The sequence below is a fragment of the Equus przewalskii genome, chromosome 1, assembly GCF_037783145.1.
Source record: "Equus przewalskii isolate Varuska chromosome 1, EquPr2, whole genome shotgun sequence".
NCBI lineage: Eukaryota > Metazoa > Chordata > Mammalia > Perissodactyla > Equidae > Equus > Equus przewalskii.
Window position 1 is genome coordinate 129,038,835 of NC_091831.1, and position 20,176 is coordinate 129,059,010.

Genomic DNA, 20,176 nt, shown 5'->3' on the forward strand with positions numbered 1-20,176 from the left:
TCGGACCCAGCATTTGTGCTCTTTGCACAATGCACACCTGCACATCTCTCTTTGCTACTGCTCAATCTATTCCTCATGCAACTCACTCAAACTCGACCTATAGATCAAGAGTCTGAAGAGATGTATTAACCAATTGCAATGTATGGACCTTGTTTGGAGCCCGATTCAAACAAATGGTTAGTAAAACCACTGAGAGGACAATTGGGAAAACACGATATTAAGGAATTACTATTGATTTTTGTGAGTGGTGTTAACATTGTGATTATGTTTTAAAGAAGGGAGGCCTTTTTAAAAGAGAAATATGTGCAGATGAAATAATACAGTGGTTGTCGAAGTGTGGCCTCTGGATCTGCAGCATTGGTATCATCTGGAAACTTGTTAGAGAAACAGATTCTCAGCCCAGACTTGCTGAATCAGAAGCTCTGGGGGTGGGCTCAGCTATCTGTGTTTTAACAAGCCCGGTTATGAGTTGATCTTTGTTGAAGCTGGGTGATGGGGACGTGGGGTTCATTATAACTGTTCTCTCTCCTTTTATCTGTGTTTGGAAGTTTTCCACAATAAAAAGTTTTCAAAAACTCAAACCGTTTTTTCTACAGTGCGCCTTAGCTGCTCTCTCCTCACTCATCTTGGGCTCTTCTTCTCCAGCTCTCCTCCGTCAGGAACATTCCCTCCTGGCTTCAGAAATGGCAGCTCTCCTTATTCTCCTTATTTGCCTCCAGTTTTCCAAACCTTTGGGGCTCCTCCTGCTCTTGCCCTCTCTCCTTGCCCTCCTGCTAAAGGTTTTCAAGGACCCGTCTCTCACCAGTCTCCATTTCTCTCCCCTCGGCATTCTTTGTCACGGCTCACTCTGGCTGCAGAAACCCATTTCTCAGAGGCACCAAGGACCGCCCGCTTTGTCCAAGACATTTTCTCTGCACTTGCGACTTTTGTTGACACTGTTGACACCCTGCTCTCTTTAGGTAGTCTGTTGCTTCTTTTCTTTCTCTTAAAAAAGAAAAAATTTGCCTCTTTCAACTTTTAAAAAATTTAATTTGTGCAACTGTTTTAACATGTAACAGATTTGCTGTTTAAAAAAACCCAAACACTACACAAGTGTAACAAGTAAAACTGCCACCTTGTTTCCTGGGACACTGTCTTTACAGTTTGCTTCCTACTGCCCCAGCCAATCCCTCCGGGAGGTCTGAGTTCATTCCTCCTCAACCTCTGCCGTAGGTTCCACACGACAGCACTTACTCTGTGGAACCAGAAGTCCACAGCCCATGGATTCTTCAGGTTGAAGGACGGAGAAAGTTCAAGGAGGAGGAGTAAATGAAATGCAGAAGAAGAGAGCAAAAGCAGAGCCAGAGTCAGTGTGAGGAGGATGGCTGATAGCTGCCTAGAAGTGAGACACGGCATGAAAAGTCCCTCATGAATGTTCAGCTCTGACGACTCCCCAGACCTTTCCCTTCCTTGAGTGCCGTTGGTTCTCCGTCATGGCTCTTGGGCTCTTGTAGGAGCTCTGAGGCCCAGAAGCATCTTGAGAGGGCTTATTGATGACACACTGTTCAGCAAGTGAACTTAGAATGAAGACTCACTGTCATGCACCATGGCTGCCTCTGCCCCGAGCTGTGAACGTGGACCCGTCCTAGAGGGCTCGCTTCCCCCCAGCAGCCAGCACTATCTGTGCACTTGCTTCTCCTTGTTGTCCCCAAAGCCATCAAGCCACTGACTTACCGACAATCTACCCATTGTCATATTTATCTGAATTTGTCAAATTGTATCTTCATTGCTCTTCTAGGAGTTTGCAGACCTTCCTGAGGAAGTCACTCAAGAAACTTGACTCCCTATTTTAAATTGTTAGTCATCCTAGGCTTTGTGACTTCTTGAAACTTGTCTTAAGATGTTGTCAATGTTAAAATTACTAAGACTATGTAGAAATGTGGGAAAGTGCTTATGATCCAGTGTAAATTTTTTTTAAAAAGTAGTATACAAAATACGGTATATTTACTCGATAGTAACAAGGTAGGTATTTTTTGCTGACGTGGACAAGAACAAGAACGGAACATGCACGAATGAAGTTATCGTCGGGTAGGATGGATTAGTGGGCAATTTTCTTTTTATGAATTCCCTCTAACTTCGTATATAAAAATCACATGGCTGAAATGTTTCCCTATTCCAGCTCAATGTTTAAAGTTCTCTTTCCAGTCTTGACCAAGATTACTTTGTCCAGCATCAGACTCTGTGCTGAGTCTTCACAAGATCACCATGTTGCTCATCCCGCAGGCGGACGACCGTGGAATTATCTTTCACTTCCCTGTACCTCCCCTTTTGTCTGGACAATGGTAACAAGTTAGCACTGTTCCGTCCATAACTTTTCTCTGCCGTCTTCCCCATTTCTTACCATTTTCCTTCTGCTGACAGCTAGTTATACTAGGCCTATTATGATGAGATTTCTCTTACTCACTATCTCTGCTTTGATTTCTTTCCTATGAACTGGGCCTGTGTTAACTCGTTTCTTCTCTCAGAGGGGTAACGAGCCCAGGATCTTTCTTATCACAGACAGTTCTGATGCCTTCACTAAAAACAAACCGCTGTATAGCTACAACATCAATCCAACATCAATCTTTGTAATTATGGATTATTGTGTCCTTCCAAAATATCTCAAAAGAATTTTACAAAGTCTTACTGGAATTGAGTGGCACCATCTCTATTATAGAAAAGAAACGACTGAGGTGTTTGAGGCATTTCCCCTTCCCACTCCCTGCAGGGGAAACAGAATTTGAAGAGAGAGCCCAAGTTTCTAGGTTCTAATTTTCAGATTCTTTGAACATCCTTTAAGGACCCTCACTGTATCTTGCCATCATTTCTACCACCCACAAAATCCTGTCAAGTCGCGAAAACAGAGATACTAACATCGAAAATAAGTTTTGCATATCAGTGGTAAGAAATTGAGATGCAGACATAAGTAATCTAGTTCTAATTTATTCCACTTCAGAGTGAGCCCCAAACTCTTACTTCAAGGATGGGGAGTGGGGTGGGCATGAAAAAATTAGCTCCATAGGTAAGATCTCTTTACTCGTGTCAGTGGGCTCATAACTCAGCCTCTCCTTAGGCAGGTATCTCTAGTTTGCTGGCAGTGTTGTCTTGAGTGGGAGAGCTAGGAAGCCCTGGCCGCCTACCTGCTCTGCTGGCCACCGGACATACCTGAGCCCTGTCTTAGGGCTTGAGAAGAAGCTGCATCCTTGCCAGGGCTGGCCTCTAGCCAGAGAGGCAACTCCACTTGAGTGGTCTGTTGGGAAGCTCACTGGCCTTCACCTGTCCATGCCATAAAGCTAGCAATGTTAACTGCACCAGGCTTCCAGCCTACTGAGCTCTCGGTCAGGCACTGGAGCCAAAACAAGGTGGCCCACCTCAGTACACGAACTCCAGCTGGCTGCAAAGCAGAAGACTCACACTGCGCGTCCCTAGTACTTCATCTCCAGTGGAGAAGAATGCAAACTGAAGTGTAAGCAGCTGGGGGCTGCTCGCCAGTTTTCTTTGAAAGGACCTGAAATGGGGATCAGCTCATAAATTCCTGCAATTGTGGAGAACTAGAGTATCAAAGCAAGAGGAAATTACTAGCTTATTCCAATAGTATGTGGCATCTCTGAGCTCAGGAATACCTCCCAGCTCCAAGACTCCAGTGATCAGGCATTTCCTGTGGTAAAGTGGTTCTGAGTCTACTTGTTTAGAATGCATCATTGCTTCACTAGGAGGACTGGTTTGTGATGACAAAAGCTACATTCTTGAGAGGCCAATGTGTAGAATTATGGAGGGAAGCGATTTCTGGAAATCTCCACTTATTCTTCTCTGAGGGTTCACAGAAGTTGGTGTGGTTGCTCAAACTGGGGAAGTCAGTGGGCTTGCCCAAGCTAGGGAAGTTGGTGGGGTTGCCCAAACCAGGAACTATGGGGTCAAATAACTCCTTTCAGCCAGTCAAGACCCTTCTCCAGCAGAGGACTACCACCTACGTAGTGCTTAATATCTGCCACTGTGCTAAGTTCTTCACATGCCTCACTTATTATATTTATTCCTCCCTATTGCCCTTTGGAGTATACATACTCTATGGCCCTCATCTCTTTAAAAACGAGGAAACTGAGACTCAGAGAGGTTAAGTGACTTGCCCAAGGTCACACAGGTAGTGAGCAGTGGAGCCAAGTTTCAAAACTCAGATTCATGTGATGCCAAAGACCTCTCGCCACTACCATTTGGCCTCCTTAACCCTGGGCAAGAGTTGTCAGAACTGATATTAGGACTATTTACTTTAGGTTGGCACCTGTGATGTTGCTGGAATGCGGTCTGTGACTGTGCTTTGGTTTAAAAGACCGAGGTGAGAGAGGATGGTGCTTCAGACTGAGAACAAGAAGAACAGGATCTGGATCAAACCCGGAGGAGAGTGGATCCAATCAGCAGGTGTGAAAGGAGAGACAGATGTGAGAAACCTTAAGCTACCAAAGTCTAATTCTATCTCTTAAGCATTCTTGGTGTCGGCCAACCAGTTTTCAGAATAATTTACCTGGAAAGAAGTAAACCATATTGTGTCAAGGTTTATTTTCCACTTAAAACGCTAACTCTCTCTGCATAGGATTTTGAATTATTGTCATTTGTTATGCGTCATGCAGAGTGCTTTATAAAAATCCCCGCGACAAGCCATTATTCCCCACTTGACAGAAGAAGCAGCTGAAAGATTCCATGGACACATAATTGGATCAGAGTCACCAGTTACCATGGTAACCAGACTAGCTGAAAACTTACGGTCCCTTGTTGGAATCCAGCTTTCATTTTTGAGATTAGTAAACCAAGGCTGAGAGCAAAATAAATTTTTTTCTTTTATTTCAAGCCCACTCTTAGGAATATTTTGTGTATGTCAAGTGCGTTTGTTTTCCAAACTACTTTCACACATAGGGTCTCATCCCACACCCACAGCCCTGTGTGGGGTTAGACATGTTTATTTTGACTTACAGATCAGAAAATGGAAGCATCTACGGGGCAGCTGAGGGCCCAGAGCTGATTCCTGGCAGAGCTGTGAGTCCGGCATTCCTTCCTGTGAGGCACATTGCCCTCCAGCCGATCCTGCCTGAAACTGAGCAGGGCAGCTATGGTTCACACAGAGGTTATGACTCCAAGGCACAGCTGCAGAAGCGAAGAAGCAGATGTGAACAAAGCTACAAAGTGACTGCATTTTGAAGACCTAGACATTTGCACTGGGGTCAGTGGGTCCTTGCAAGTCTTGGCCTAGAGGTTCTGTCAGCCACTGCCCAGTCAAAGGAGACCCCTTGGCCTTTTCCTTCCTTCTTCCTTCCCTTCTCTTCCTTCCTCCCTCTCCCTCTCCCTGTCCATCTCTGCCTCCATCCACACCCCACCCCTGTTCCTTGGTCAGGACAGAGCTCATTAATATAATAAGGAACTCTGCGGTTGGGCTCATATTCTCCTCCTTTGCTGGAGAACTGTGTCCAATCAAAGCTCTGAGGTCTCAGGTTCCTCGTATCACATTCCGGCAGATGCTCTGTGCACTGATCAGAGGGCAATATCCCTCAGGAACCCCACGTGGCTTGGGGAGAAGGACACAGCCGCGTCCCGTGTCTATTATTTGATTGCCAGAATTGCCACTCACAGCATCTCGAAAACTGGAGAATCCACATCTCAGAGGGATCCAGAAATAAATCGTCCCCTTTTGAGGCATTTGTGAGGACAGGCGTGGAAAGAGCCTGCCTGGACCTTGGAGACAGAATCGTCTGGTTGAGAATTCAGTCTCTGCCACTCAAAAGCCTCATGAACGTGTGTAAGGAATGGATTTAACTTTTCCAAGCCTCAGTTTCCTCATCTGTAAAGTGGCAAACCTAGCACCATCCCCACAGGTTGTTGTAAGAATGAAGTGCCACACACAGCATCAGGCAAACAGAAGGTACTCACTAAATGTTAGTTCTCCTCCCACCAGTCCTTTCTTCAGCATACAAAGGTGCATTCCCAATTGATTGACTCTATTTGAAGAATTAATCCTAAGAAATAAAATTCTCTATACTCAAACCTTATGCCTGAAAGGCCAGCGATCAGCCGTGTAAAGGGCAAATACCTCTAAATGGCACCAGCTTGAGAAAGAGGAGCCTGGTATTAGCTGTGTATTTCAGAGGTTTTATGAAGTCACAGAATCTAATCCTTACACTGATAATGTCTTCCCTCACCGCCCAGGACAGAGTGGCCCTCTCCTGGTTATACATCAATCTTCTATCGCACTGATTACAATCGTAATTATAGAGTTCTTTACGAGATTATTTGTGTTTACATACTCTCCAAGAGCAAGGATCATGCCTAGCATGGTTCCTGGCACATGGAGGGGGAATGAATGAATGAATGGTCAAGTTTCTACTTGCCTCATCTCATTGCAGCCATATATCAGTTCTGTTAGTGACCCCGGGGCTGGCATTATGACCTGCACTTTTCAGATGAGGAAAGTGAAGCTGAGAGAGGTTGTACCACTGTCAAGGCCATGCAGTAAGTGGTGGGCAGGCACCTCAGCCCAGACCTGCTGACACAGAATCTCGTGTTCCTTTCCTCCATTGTCCTCTGCCTTTTGACTTGTCAGCCTCGCCCTCACATGGATCCAGATGGTGACATTTTAGAGGAGCTCTGCTCCCTGGAGCCTTCTGTCTGGGTGTGTCATTTGGTGGCCAGTTGCCACATTTTGAGTAATGAAAGTCCCTTTCCACCCTAACCCACTGAGTAATGGGTTATTTATCGGCTGACAACAGCCCCATCTGAAGATGGTAAAGCAAGTCTGCACAAGTGCAGCTTCACAGGCCTCAGGAAGCCTCCGGGAGAGAAGGTTCCCAGAGTTGGGCACTTCAGCTGCTTAGCTTTGTGCTATTTGGGGGGGCACCCTTGACATCAGTTCTTTAGAAGCTTGGTCATTCCATCCATTTCTCTTTGCTTTTCCCCTTCTCTGATCTCCTAAGACTAAAAAAAAAAAAAAAGAAAAAAAAAACTTCACTCAAAGCACTTAGGGTAATTGGGTCTCAGTTTATGTTCTCAATTCCTTTTTAATTGCTATCCATTCTTTACTAATTAACCAGGTCTCTGATCTTGACATGCAGTAAACATCCCAGCCCTGTCCTTTCTCTCCATCCAACCCAGTTCACAATATTGCCTTACTGTTCTATTAAACTCCTCTTTTTTCAACCTGTCCATTTCTGGGGATCCCTGGAGAACACTTAGAGGTACAGGTTCAAGGAGAAACTGAACTTAATGTTTAGCCAGACCTAATACCTAAACACCTAAATACCAGACCTAAACACCTGGAGTGGGGGTAACAAAACGTGTGTACACGGCCCGGTTTACCTTAACTAGTTGAGAGATGCAGGGCAAGCGATTTCACCTCCATGGGTTCCGTATGCACCTCTCGGAGCCCTCAGTGGCTCCTCCCCAACCTCTCACATTCCTTTAGGACATTTCATCTTCTAAAGCCCATTACGACAAATCAGAGACACAAATGTCTTCAGAACCACAAGTGAGAGGCTCGCTGACTACTCCAGAGGTCACTCAAGGCCCTTTCTCAGGAGTAGCAGGCAGAAAAGGTCATCCTTAAGCCTACTGTAGTCTGGAAGTGCTTGTGACAAGGTGGAAACTACTTCCTTAAAAAGGCTTCGGAGCCCTTTATTAACCCAAACAATAGCTGAGCTGATAGGGACAGAACAATAGCACTCCTTGAAGTGTGGGTGGCATGTGCTTTCTGGTGGTTCTCAGCAGAGAAGCTGCTCTATCCCTCCAAAGCTACCAGGGACAAGTGGCTTCACGGGCCATCGGGCCATCGAGGCCAGCCTGAGAGTCCGCTTAGGCTGAGGGTCGGCACAGACCTGAGAGAAGTGAGGGCTGGTCAGGCGGCTGCGGCCAAGAGAAGAGGGTGGGATGGGCAAGGTCACAAAACCGGGCGTCATGTACCAGGCTGGGTAGGGCACCCTACCATGTGGTCTGAGCAATGTCTGTGGGCAGCAGGGAACCAAGAGAACAGGCAGGGTCACAGAGCAGGAAGGAAACTGAGCCCAGCACAGGGTGCAGTGCAGACACATTCAGAGGGCCCAGGGAAGCCAGAAGGACAAATGACAAGGGTGGTGAGAACAGCAAGTGGCAGTGATAGCAGCAGGAAGATTTAGTGAGCATTGGGAGCGGCAGGTTAGTAAGACCTTTGACTTACAACTGAACACGGACTAAATAAATACAAAGGGGATCAGACTCACGTGTATATGACTAGATGTATGTATACACAGATGTATTTTGACAAGAACACAGACATATGAGAACAGTGGGCAGAAATGAGCAGCAGGTGATGATAATATGCCCTGGGAACAGAACTCAGACCCTGATCTGGACCAAGTAGTACAGTGCCTGACACACGGCAGGGGCTGGATAACCAACGTGAGTCCCCTTCTTCCACTGCTCTCCCAGAGAAGGAACACGCCAGCTTCCTAGGGAATGGATCAATACTTTGAACTGGCATGACCCTTGTCTACTCACCTGTTATTAGGGGAAAGTCTAATGGCTTAATAAAGCTGTTCACTGTGCACCTGCATCTTGCTATTCACCTATTCTTCATTCACTCGTGTCTACATTTCAAAGGCAGGACATTATCAGGACGCACTGTACGATCCGCAGAAACTCTGAATTTGAATGCAACCCCTCTGCTGTCCTATCCAGTCCCTAAGGGGTGCCCAATCCAGGCAGGCAGAGGATTGGCTCTGAAAGGGGCTCTTGTCCCTACGGCATTGCACTTAGGGGGCTTCTCAGTAAGGGCAGCGACAGACCAAGGCCGTGGCCACTGAAGCGAGTCCCTAGACTCACCCTTCCTGACGCGGCCGAGGCGGGCGGATCTCGCCCACGCCTGCCCGCTGCTCGCACGGAGAACCGGGTTCCCAGGTGAGCCCGGCCCGGGGAGCGCCGGGGTCGCTGTCCTGCAGCGCGCGGCTGAAGTCAGGGCTGCAACTCACCTCGGACCTGGGGCGCCAGACCTCCCGTAGGCAGGGCGTTCTTCCCCCCGCACGATGACATCATGTGTTTGGGGCTGAGTCGCTCCATAAAAGCAGTCCGCGGGGAGCCGGCAGCCCAAAGGTCGAAGAGCTGGCCACGGCGCCGGGCTGCGCACACGCGCCGCCGCGAGCACGGGAGTCAGAACAAGGAGGGGGAGCCGCCGCCCGCCCCGCGGGAGCCGCAGCCGAAGATGCCCCAGCGCAGCCTGCACCCGGCCGCCGTCCTCCTGCTCCTGAGCTTAAAGGAACAGCCTTCCAGCTCAGCCCCGGTCAACGGTAAAGTTTCTGCCCCTTCTTTCCTAACAGTCCCGAGCGCTCAGCCACACCTGGACAGAAGGATCTCCTGCGGGGCTCTCTAAGGACGAAGTAAAATCATTTTGGGGGAGCAGGGAAGGACAGGCATAGTATCAAATAGCGCAGTTTTTAGAAAGGATGCTTCATTTTCCGTTGGAATGCACGACCTGCTGCGGTTGCCGAGAACGCGTTGTCTTCATTTTAGAATATGTCAGTGTGTTCTCCAAGCACCCGCAGCTCTGGAGGGGTGGCTTGGGAACTTGCGAACCGGGGAGGAGAAAGGGAACCAGGATTTAAAATATTGTGCCTCGATCTACGTGCAGATCGGAGAGAAGTGGCTGTGGCATTCTGAGCGGCAGCATTGCCAGGGCCGGTTTGCAGTCGGGGCAGCGCAACTGCAGGTCCCCCGACAGGGGTGGGCGCTTCTTTTGGAGGAGAGACTTCTCACCATTAAGTTTTACCTCCAAGCCAAAGAGATTTTGCATCTCATCCTTAATCATTGTTTTTCCCCAGAAGCGTCTACGATCCTGAACGTACGTGTGTGTATGTGTGTACGTGCACTCAGAAGAGCATACACACCTTATTTCTGAGTGTAATTAGGGCCCTTCACCTGGAAGGGCTGGAGGCTGAGGGTGCCTAGTGGGGTGGCAGGAGGAGGTGAGGGGATGTGAACTGTGGGCTCAGGTCCAGGCAGTGAGTTGCTGTGAGCAGCCAAGCTCAGGGGAGTTCATCCTTTGGAACAAGAGGAGGATGCCAAGCTTTTGCCTGCCTCTCCACCAGCTGAGTGACTGCTTTTCTTGGGGTGGGGGTGGGGAGGTAGATGGTGACTTGTTTGGAAATTTCCTGCATAACTGATGGTGGCTCCTGCCCTTGACAGAGTTTGCCCCAAGTTGAGAGATATTTGTAGATGCTACGATTCCTGGACCCAGGTTGGGTTGAAACATTTATAGAAGGGCCCAAAGTGACTATAGTGGCTGAAAATCGATCCTCTCAGCTCAGCAGTGGTGGTGGAAAATTGGTCCTGCTCAGCAGCGGGGAAGCTCAGAGCCTCCTCCTGACTTGGAGGTCATTGTGCCCGTGGGGCAGGGCAGGGGAAGCAGGCCGAGCTGGACTGTCAGCAGCTTTGGCATCATTCTTAGTTCAGTTTAAAGCCACTGGCTGGCATGATATGCTTGATATTATCTCCCTCATCTGGTCGGGGAGAAATAGAAGGTAGATGGGAGAAAGGAGTCATATAAAAGTGGAAATTAATTTTCAAACCTGCCAACTTTGATACCTGTTCCTTTCTCAAGAAAGCTGCGCTGAGACCCTAAATCTCACCAGAAATCTAGGGCCAAAAGAGAGAAGCAGCCATTCACTGGCTGTCTTTCCCAAAAGCTTGTTACTCCTCTCAACTCTGGGGCAGCTCCTCCCCCCTTCTCTCTCTTCCCCTGCCCTCCCTGCCCCTCTCCTCCCCTCTCCTCCTTGCCCTTCCTACTCCCTCTGTTTCCCTCCTCCTTCAGCCCCTCTCCCCTCCCCATTCTCCAAATTGGGGTGGGAGAATGTGCAGTAAAAAATCCACTTTGGGGCCAGCCCCGCTGGTCCAGTGGTGAAGTTCAGTGTGCTCTGCTTCGGCATTGCAGGTTCGGTTCCCAGGTGTGGACCTAACCACTAGTCTGTTAGCAGCCATGCTGTGCTGGCAGCCCACATACTAAAAAATAGAGGAAGACTGGCGTGGATGTTAGCTCAGGACGAATCTTCCTCAGCAAAAGAATAAAAAACAAAACAAAACAAAACTCTACTTTCACCTCCCACTGAGTAGCCAGCCTGCCTCCCCCTAGATTCTAATACAATTTTTATTCTATAATTCCTCATGCAGACTTCTTGGCTTTTTTACCTACCTTAGGGGACGAGGTCACAGCAAAAATCACTGATGTGTAGAGTGTCAGTATTAACCCAAGGTTGGGGGTGGAGGGGCATTAAGGTTGGGTAATGGGGTCTACCCTTTGCCTGGAACATTTAAACTTCGAGCAGTTGGCACTGGTGAATGTCCGAGAAAAATGTCTGGGGTTGGGGAGGGAGGGTGCAAAATAAGGTGAAGTCAGTGTCTTCTGGAGAAATCTTTGACTTCTTAGTTGCTGTGGGGGAATCGTTCAGTGAATTCTACAGAGCCTGCTCTGCCTGAACTTGGTGTGGAGAGCTGGGCTGCCCAGATAACGGTTACTCAGGGAAGGTCTAGCACCCAGGACAGGAGGCAGGCAGGGCCCTGAACCCCTCACCTGGGTCTTTGCAAATAGCATTTTCTCAGCAAGCGCCCAGGAAATTCTCCCTGTCCGGTACAAACTGGGCCTGCGGGTTCTAGCAGGCGTCAGGCTGGGCCTCCCAAGTCTCCAGATAGAACAGATGACCTTCTTGGGAAGGAACACTTCCCCTCCTGGAAGGGCCTGCTCCCTCAGGGAGCCACTGAAGTGTAGCCACAGGGGCCTTGCCCTGGCCTGCCTTATGGGGTCAGTTTAGTCTTGTTAAGACTCCTGCCCTGGGGCCGGCCGGGTGGCACAGCCATTGAGTTCGCACGTTCCACTTCTTGGGTGGCCCGGGTTTCGCCGGTTCGGATCCCGGGTGTGGACATGGCACTGCTTGGCACGCCATGCTGTGGTAGGCGTCCCACGTATAAAGTAGAGGAAGATGGGCACGGATGTTAGCACAGGGCCAGTCTTCCTCAGCAAAAAGAGGAGGATTGGCAGTAGTTAGCTCAGGGCTGATCCTCCTCAAAAAAAAAAAAAAAAAAAAGACTCCTGCCCCTAAAGCTAGAGGCAGGGAACCAGGAGGTACCATTTCCAAATAAAGCAAACACACGCACACACACACATCCTTTATAAAGTCTCCCTGAGGCCACTTCTGAGCTGATGGTGAACCAGACTGGGCCTGACCTTTATGTGATGAACCCCCTGACATTTTACAGTGTGTCTTCTCCCCAGCCTCAGCTCCTGAGCCCCTCCGACGCTGCCGTTTACACCCAAAGCCCCAGGTCCGGAGGACCACACAGACTTGCTCAGAAAGAGGAGGCAGGAGAGTTTGCTCTGGATGCTGCTGCTTTTCAAGCACAAGTCCCCGGTCTTGTGTCCCCACTGGAGGCCTTACAGTCCCAGATGTCCACTCTTTCACACTGTGCCCTGAGCGTTCTCATCTGAGGATGAGAGCTGCAGTAATAGGAGAAGCCTCAGCTTAGTAAGCTTTGGGGAGGAAAGTGGATATGGAGGATACTGGGACTATGACTGGATTTCAGGGAAGGTGCATTGAAAACTTCTGGCCATGGCAGTACCGCTCGGAGGCAGCAGATGTTTTTCTGGTGGCCTCCAGAATCACTGGAGTGGCCTGTGTCTCTCGAGAGAAGCAGTAGGATGAACCTCCCGGGTCCTTGTGAAATTTTATATCCCGGGCTGCCAAGTGCTCTGCCCAGCTAAGTGGCAATAATCTGGCTTCTCTGTCTGAAATCCATGATTGTATTTTAATAGCGAACCCCTCAAACAAAATGCTGAAAGAAAATGATCAGAAAAGAGATTTGATGTCTTCCAAGGCAAGGCTCTCTTTGTCCCCTTTCACTATCGTTTCAGTAAAAGGGGTGGTAGCAGATGCGGGGGTCACATACAAGTTTGGTTTGCCCAAACGTGGTTCTGAATGTCTTCTTCCAATCGCTAATTCAGGGGAGGTTCACCTTGGGGCTATTAACTCCTGTGGGGTCCATAGCAGGTTTCAGGGGTTCTGTGGACTTCCTGAGGTTAATTGTACATGGAATTTTGTGTCCAAGCTTCTGGGCATTTTCATGGGGAAAAGCTCCGTAGTACTCATTGGATACTCTATGGGGTCTGCACTCCCTCCACTATCCCAAAGGTTGGGAAGGAGACTCACAGATTCCCTAAGTTCTGGGAAGTCAGGGAGCTGTGGAGAGACTTCTTAGCAGGCACTGATCTTCCCTTCACCTCAGTGGACTTCCATTTCCTCATCTATAAAATCAGGTGACGGCTGCAGCTGTGTGAAGAGCTCTCAGTCCTTCTCTTCCAGGGTGGGCTGTCAATAAATCATGCCTAACCTAAACAAATCACAAGGGAGCAATATAGGTATGTTCTATAGACATGTGGAGATAATGCCAGAAGAATCATTGCGAAAAGATTCAAAGTGGTTATCCTAGGGAGCAGGGAGATGGCTAGGGGGTGTCAGGGGACTGATATTTGTATAAAAAGCCTTACAGAGCGATCTGACCCTTTAAACCACGTACAAGTGTAATTTGATAAAATTACCAACTGAACTTGAAAATTAAAAGCAAAATTAATTAAAAACACTGAGGCAAAGAAATGAAATAGAACAACAAAAAGTATGAGATTGAACCAGCTTAAAAAAAAAAAAATCAAAGTCTTCTTTTAGCTTTTAAAGACCACAACTGGCTGGAGTAGGAAGTGCCCAATTGTGATAAGAGAGCAGATTGCTGGTCAATTACATTTTCCTGCAAATCAATTCCCGAGAGAGAGAGGGGATGGGAGAGTCTTCCCCTCCCAGCTGTACCCTGTGACCAAGAAGCCCGGAGGCACTGGGAGAGGCTAGGAGAGAGGGACTTGGGAGTTGAAGAGTCCCCTTTGTTGGAGGTGTCCCCTGAGACACCCTGAGTCTCAGTTGGGGGCTCAGTCTCCTTCTGGAGGTGCAGAGGAGGTGTGCAGGCAGCGCAATGAGAGCACGGCTCTGCAATGACTTTTTAGAAACTGTGTTGATGTAGGAAGGAAGGACCTGTGGTGTGAAGGGTGGAGGAGGAGGAGTAGGCGACTTTCGTTACATTCCTAGCAGCACTTCTCCTACACATTCCTACCACCCCTGGGATTCTAACCCAGATGAAGGTGGCAGCTCCCTCAAAGAAAACCTTTCCTTTTGAGATTCGTTTTCTGCTCTTTATGGACTGTCGTGAGCCGTTCTCCAGGATATGTTGTTAAGTGGGAAAAAGCATGATGCAAAACAGTGTCTCCAGTATGCCAACCATTTGGGTGAGGAGAGGAGAGAAAGAATAGAAATGCCTGTGTGTGTGTCGTCAGACTTCATGCTGTGAAGGGGTTCACGGTGACTGCGGAGACTGGCTGTCTCTAGAGGAAGCAGGGAGGTTGTGGGGAAGGAAGAGATTCCAGCCTTGATGGCTGTTGGGTTTTGAGCCTTGGGAATTTATTACCTATTTGGATAATAAGATCTGGCTTCTCTAAGATGTCTCAAGGGGCCGGCCTGGTGGCGCAGCAGTTAAGTTCGCACGTTCCACTTCTCACTGCCCGGGGTTCGCTGGTTCGGATCCTGGATGTGGACCTGGCACTGCTTGGCAAAAGCCATGACGTGGCAGGCGTCCCACATATAAAATAGAGGAAGATGGCCATGGATGTTAGCTCAGGGCCAGTCTTCCTCAGCAAAAAGAGGAAGATTGGCAGTAGTTAGCTCAGGGCTGATCTTCCTCAAAAAAAAAAAAAAAAAAAAAAAAAGGATGTCTGGGAGGCTTCCCCTCAAGAAGCCCTTCCCAAACCATGAGCCCCTGCACCAACCCGCTGCCTGTGCCTCCCACCCTTGGGAGCATGGTTGCTCAGAGAAGCGGTTGTTCTGACACAGACTGAAAAAGTTTTAATTTCTGGGCATCCACCTCCTTTTCAATTTACCCCTTTCAAAATAAAATCTGTAGTGTTTTCTCTAACTTGTTCAAGCTCAATTATACTGACTTGCTTTGTTTTGTTCTTTGCAGGATCCAAGTGGACCTATATTGGTAAGTAGAGATCTTAAATACTTTTTGGAGGGATGGCTGTATCTAATGAGAAAGCCAGAAATGCCATGATCTGTGGAGATTATTTTGGGGGTTTGAGACGAGCAGTTCTGGTGCCGTTAAAAGAGGGCACAAGGACTCTCTGAAGATCGCTCCATACAGGTGGCATACAGCACTTTTTCCAGCAGATGGGCCTGCTCTGTGCACTTGAACTGTGAGTCAGAGCCTTAAGGCTTCCAGATTCCTGCAAGGATTTCTCCCAAACCTCCCAGGAGAAGATGCCTAGGTTATCCCCAGACTGCAAGGACGCTGGGCAGGAGAGAGACTTTCTCCTCAGTACGACATTGATCCAACAATAAACAAAGAATAAAGGGCTCCTTTCTGAAAGTTTGGCTCAGGCCCCAGGATGTACACTGTCAGTGTGTCTAGAATTAACTTCTTGTTGCCATGTTTGTAAGCAAGTAATGGACGAAGTGGTGATGGTCAGTTTTTAGTACAAGAGGGATGCTTGTCTTAAATGGTGAGAGAGGGACATCAAGTGTGCAACGGGGTTTCCATGGGATTGGGTTAACAACGGCATTAGCCCTCTGTGGCAGACCTGCAAGATAAGCAGCTGGAAATTGGCTCAGCTGGTGTGTTGCAATGAATTGGAAATTTGGCCATGAGTTAGAGTGGGAATGGGAAGCCAAAAACTTGGGCCCACTGGCAAGTACAGGAATGTTAATAATGTCTTGATAGGGACAGAGTCACAAGGGATGTGAAGGATAGATTATAATGGTGAGCAGGAGGGTGGAACCCGCCTCGTTGGCACAGGAAAGGTGGTGACAGGCAGGGAAGTAGATTATTACAGTGGAAACAGAATCCAGAGAAAGATCTGACTTAGATTTGCAAAAGTTAGCCTTTGGATATTTGTTAGCCCAGGAGGCGTAGAAAAATCACTGAACTAATCGACCTTTACCTACAGGCCAAGGTCTCCTTGGCTCTAGCATTGCATTGCTCCATCATTACTAATGTCCTTTATGTACTTATTATGTGCAAGGCTTGTTGCTGAGTGGGTGAATAATTAGAAGGGTAGGCTGTGGTCTGTTGCTGGGAATCACTTAAAACTTACAATTCAAAGCAGAATGTAATAGGTAATAATAACAGATAATGAATAAATGGTTCCGTGCTCTGATGGTTCAGAGGAGGACGAGAGTGCTAGAGCTGGATGGTCAAGGAAGCCTTCTTGAAGGAGGAGGGCTGTCACCTGGACCTTAGAGGGTGGGGAGGATTCAGTGTGGTGGGGAGGAAGTACTGTTGGCCAAGATGATGACATCACATGAGTGGAGGCAAGAAAGAGCAAGATGGTATTTGAGGGAAAACTCGTAGAGAAGGAGTTATAGAGGAGTGATGGACTCTAAGGTCCAAAAGATAGGTGGGGTCAATCAGGGGAGGCATGCGGGGGCAGGCCAGGCCTGTCCCACATTGTCCCGTAGGTGGAGGGGCAGGGCGTGATCTGCGTTTTAGGGAGAGTAACATGGTGGCTGGGGGTGCAGGGGGAAGGATGGGAGGGAGCAAGGAGGTGTTGGGCCTTTGTAGAAATCCCGTTCTGTGTCTTAACGTCCAGTTTACGGTGATGGCAGTAAGAGAGAAGGGCAGAGCAAGAGACCTGACTGAGGGAGAATGGGCAGAGTCTGGGCCTCAGGGCTCCTTGGGCAGGTTCAGTGTATGGGAGGTGACAGGAGCAGGGCGGGCCTGGAAAGAAGGCGAGACTCGTCCTGGGCCTTATTCCCAACGATCTTGAGTGAGCCACGCTGAGTGAGCCGTGCACGCCCTCTGGGTCTCGCTTTCCCCATCTGTAACCTGAGGAAGGAGAGGTTTAGATCAGTGTTCCGCAAACTGGCTCAGGGTGACCTATATCAGAATCACCAGGAATGCCTTCCAAATATGCAGATTTCTGGGCCTAAGGGCTGGACCTGGGAGCGGAAGGGAACCTGAAAAACCTGTCTATTTCATGCACACTCCAAGTGATTCTTATGCACGCTCTGTTAGAAAACCTCTGATCAGATGGTTCCCAAGGCCTTTCTAGCCAGAGTCAGAGGTAACTTGCCCCACGGCCTCCCAGGTATAGTGGAAACGCAAATCAAGTCACTTCAGGGGTCCCTGCCTCTCTGTGACAGCCCCCCAGGGCGGAGTAAGATGGTTATGGAGAACAGAGAGACACTGCATCATGAAGGTGTGGAGGAAAATCTTACTGCCACTTAGTCATGACGTGGTGTTCCCTGAGGGCGAGCTTCTCTGTCCAGCAGGGCGTCAACCAGGCCAGAAGCATTTCTTCCTGACCGCCAGCCCTCTGTCCCTCCCACCTCGCACAATTAGAGCAGCTCTTTGCTGAGGAAGCAGAGGGCAGAGTCTAATGCTGCACGACATGCATGGGGTGAGCACAAAGGCAACTCTGGCTTTTTATTAGTGAAATGAACACACGCGACGTGGAGTCAGCGCTCCCCAGTGGGGGCCAGTGAAGGAGGACGGATGGAGGCCAGCTAAGGAGGCAAACGGGTCCAGGCTGGCAGCTGGCACCTGTTCTCAGAGTCACACAGGTAAACGGAGGGCCTGGCGTAGGCGCTGGGGAAAACAGTTCCAAACAGTAAGGGCTGCCTTGAATAGGGCAAGTCCCACCCAGCGCCACGTGCTAGTTTTCCCAGGCTGCAGACCTCAGCTGCTTTGCATGCAGATGCTGCTGAGTCATCCTGATCCAGCGGCCTCCTGCTGCCTTGCACAAGGTAGGACTTCTAGAAACACATGGAAAGAACTCTGCCCTCATCCCCCTCCACACTGAGTCAGCAGGCTGACTTCCTGGATGGTCCCCCTGGAGACAGAAAGACCATCTAACAGCCCAGATGGGGCCAACCCTGCCCCCTGCACTCCTCCTGGGTGGCTGAAGGAGCATCTGGATATGTGCTGGGTTTAGAATTGCTGAGTGGGCCTTCCCCCTGGAAATCAGCCCAAATCAATCCTGCTGGGCTTCACCAACTCTGAACCGGAGGGCGACTGTACGTCAGGTTGTCACGTAGGCTGAGGATAAACTCTAGTCTGCTGAAGTGAATGTGTGCTGTTAGAAGTCAGGATAGTGGGTGCCCTTGGGGTGCAGAGGTGACCAGAAGGAGGCACGAGGGGTGCTGGTCATGTTCAGTTCCTTGATGTAAGTGCTGTGCTCGGTTTGTGAAAATTCATCAAGCTGCTCACTTACGATACAGACACTTTTCTGTGTGAATATTATGTACAATAAAAGAGTTAAAAAATTCCAGCTGGCTGGGAGAGTCATCTTTACCCTGATAGTTTTTTTTTAGCCCTCCCCCGAGAAAAAACAAAAAAAACCCTTACTGCGTTCAAAACAACAGAGCAACCGAAAAGAATGACTGTGTTAGAACTAACAACCCGAGAACACGTCATGTGAGCAGAGAATGGGCACCATGCTCCATCCTTGAGGATACCAGACATTGCTTTGGTGCTCCTCAGAAGTGAGCTAGTTCAGAAATAGACAAATACCACTGTTTGCTAGAGATTTGGGAGAAATAAGACAAACCTTCAAAGGAGGTGGGATGGAAGGGACCATGGAAGTCAAGTGCTCCTCCTGGAGGGGGAGTCCCACCTTTCGCCCAGCCAGGGCCCCATGGGGCATCCATCAGCCCAGCCCCTCCCTAGTCTGGTGCAGGGAACTCTGGAACTCTGGACGGTGGCTTGGCCTGGGGGGTGCTGGGCAGCAGGCTGCAGCTGCTCCCAGGCCCGCCTGCCCATCTTCTCTGCTGTGGCTGGACGGCCCTCGGCTCTGGCAGGACTCTGTGTGACCCGGGTGCTGACACTGTATTCCTCACGCTGTTCTCCTTTCTCCCAGGTGATAGATTCTCTGTCTTAAAGAACTTCCTTTGAGAATCAGAAAGGGATCCTCCCTCAGGGCAAACCTCAGTGGTTTTCTAGGCTCCCACCTCCACCCACCTTCTGTCCTGAATCTGCTGGAATATTAAGTTGCTATAAGTGAACTTTCCCTGGCGCTCAGGACATCCTTCCAAACCAGAACTAGAAATGGAACGCATGGGAGGAGGCTAAGAGGAAAAACTCTTTGCTTTCTATTCTTTAGTCGTGATAAAGGCACACTCAAATGCAGTGTGAGGAACAGACAGTCAGAGCTAAAGGGAGAACTGAGAACGGCAGTCAGGGAGCACGTGCAATGAAAAGGCTGATTTAGTTAAGGAGAGCTCTTGTCTTCACCAAAGGCAGAGAGGCTTAGCCAACTCCGAACACCCCAGCGGCTTCTCACCCACTGCAGCTGCCACCCTGAGGATGAATGAGAAGAGGCACAAAGCACTCCCAGGGGAAAGAGCCAGAAAAGGCCAGAACATGTTTTTCATACCAGGAAACTGAATCTCTATCCCTGTGTCCTGGAGATTTCCCTCGAGGCTTGCCAGCCAACCCACTCTGTGCTGTAGTTCCAGTCACTTCTACTTGAAGTTGTGACATCCAGGATCTGCTTGGTTGTGGTTGGTCCACCCACTCGTAATTACTTCTCATCTTTCCCAAGTTACAGAATTGAGGTTTGTCTGTTCCAGGAGATCTTGGCCTGTAGCTGCCAAAATGCCTGCACTTTAGTGTTCCCAGCTGGCCTTAACAGCTGGGTGAAAAGATAGGAAAGCTAGCCTTAGTTCCTAAAGGCAGGTGGAGTGGCACGGGGTGGGGTCGGGTGGGGGGGTGTAAGGCAGAACACCAGGAGGAAGAAGCAGAAAGCCTACAGAGCCCAGAACTAGGCAGACCTCCTGGGGAATATGTGCTAGGCTACTTTCTGGCAGAATGGCATTAGGAAAGTAACTTAACCTCTCTGACCCTCGATGTTCTCAGCTGTGAAATGGGAGTCATAGCATCTACCCTAGTGGTTCTCAGCAGCATCAGCATCACCTGGGGCTCGGGACGCCCTTCCCAAACACTAAGAGCTAGAAGTGAAACACAAGGAAGGAGGCTGGCACGAAAAACCCAAACCCTTCATCTCCTGTTCTTTAGCTGCAATAAGGCACCATGTGTGACTGGGTTAGAAATGCAAATTCTTGGACTCATCCCA

At 49.1% G+C, this 20,176-nt stretch overlaps 2 protein-coding genes and 1 long non-coding RNA gene across 5 annotated transcripts in view; 1 reads left to right on the forward strand and 2 right to left on the reverse strand.

Annotated features, from left to right (window-relative positions):
- LOC139076330 (uncharacterized) overlaps positions 1–9,233 on the reverse strand; it is a 30,069-nt gene extending 20,836 nt beyond the window's left edge. Inside the window, exons 1-2 of one of the 2 annotated variants that reach the window (XR_011527795.1) lie at positions 8,997–9,129; positions 4,981–5,151 (exon numbers count right to left, since the gene is read on the reverse strand). This is a non-coding gene — a long non-coding RNA (uncharacterized lncRNA). Of the gene's footprint in view, positions 1–4,980; positions 5,152–8,996 lie in introns of both variants that reach the window. The other variant, XR_011527793.1, reaches the window with a different exon arrangement.
- The window catches only part of CA12 (carbonic anhydrase 12), a 50,124-nt gene continuing 38,572 nt past the window's right edge, over positions 8,625–20,176 (forward strand). The window contains exons 1-2 of one of the 2 annotated variants that reach the window (XM_008528941.2): positions 8,625–9,311; positions 15,070–15,090. In XM_008528941.2, coding sequence (XP_008527163.2) covers positions 9,059–9,311; positions 15,070–15,090 — 274 coding nt within the window. In that variant the 5' untranslated portion in view covers positions 8,625–9,058. The remainder of the gene's footprint in view (positions 9,312–15,069; positions 15,091–20,176) is intronic. The other variant, XM_008528942.2, reaches the window with a different exon arrangement.
- APH1B (aph-1 homolog B, gamma-secretase subunit) overlaps positions 14,941–20,176 on the reverse strand; it is an 89,173-nt gene continuing 83,937 nt past the window's right edge. Inside the window, exon 7 of the mRNA XM_070578095.1 lies at positions 14,941–16,929. The gene's annotated coding sequence lies outside the window, so the exon portion shown is untranslated. The remainder of the gene's footprint in view (positions 16,930–20,176) is intronic.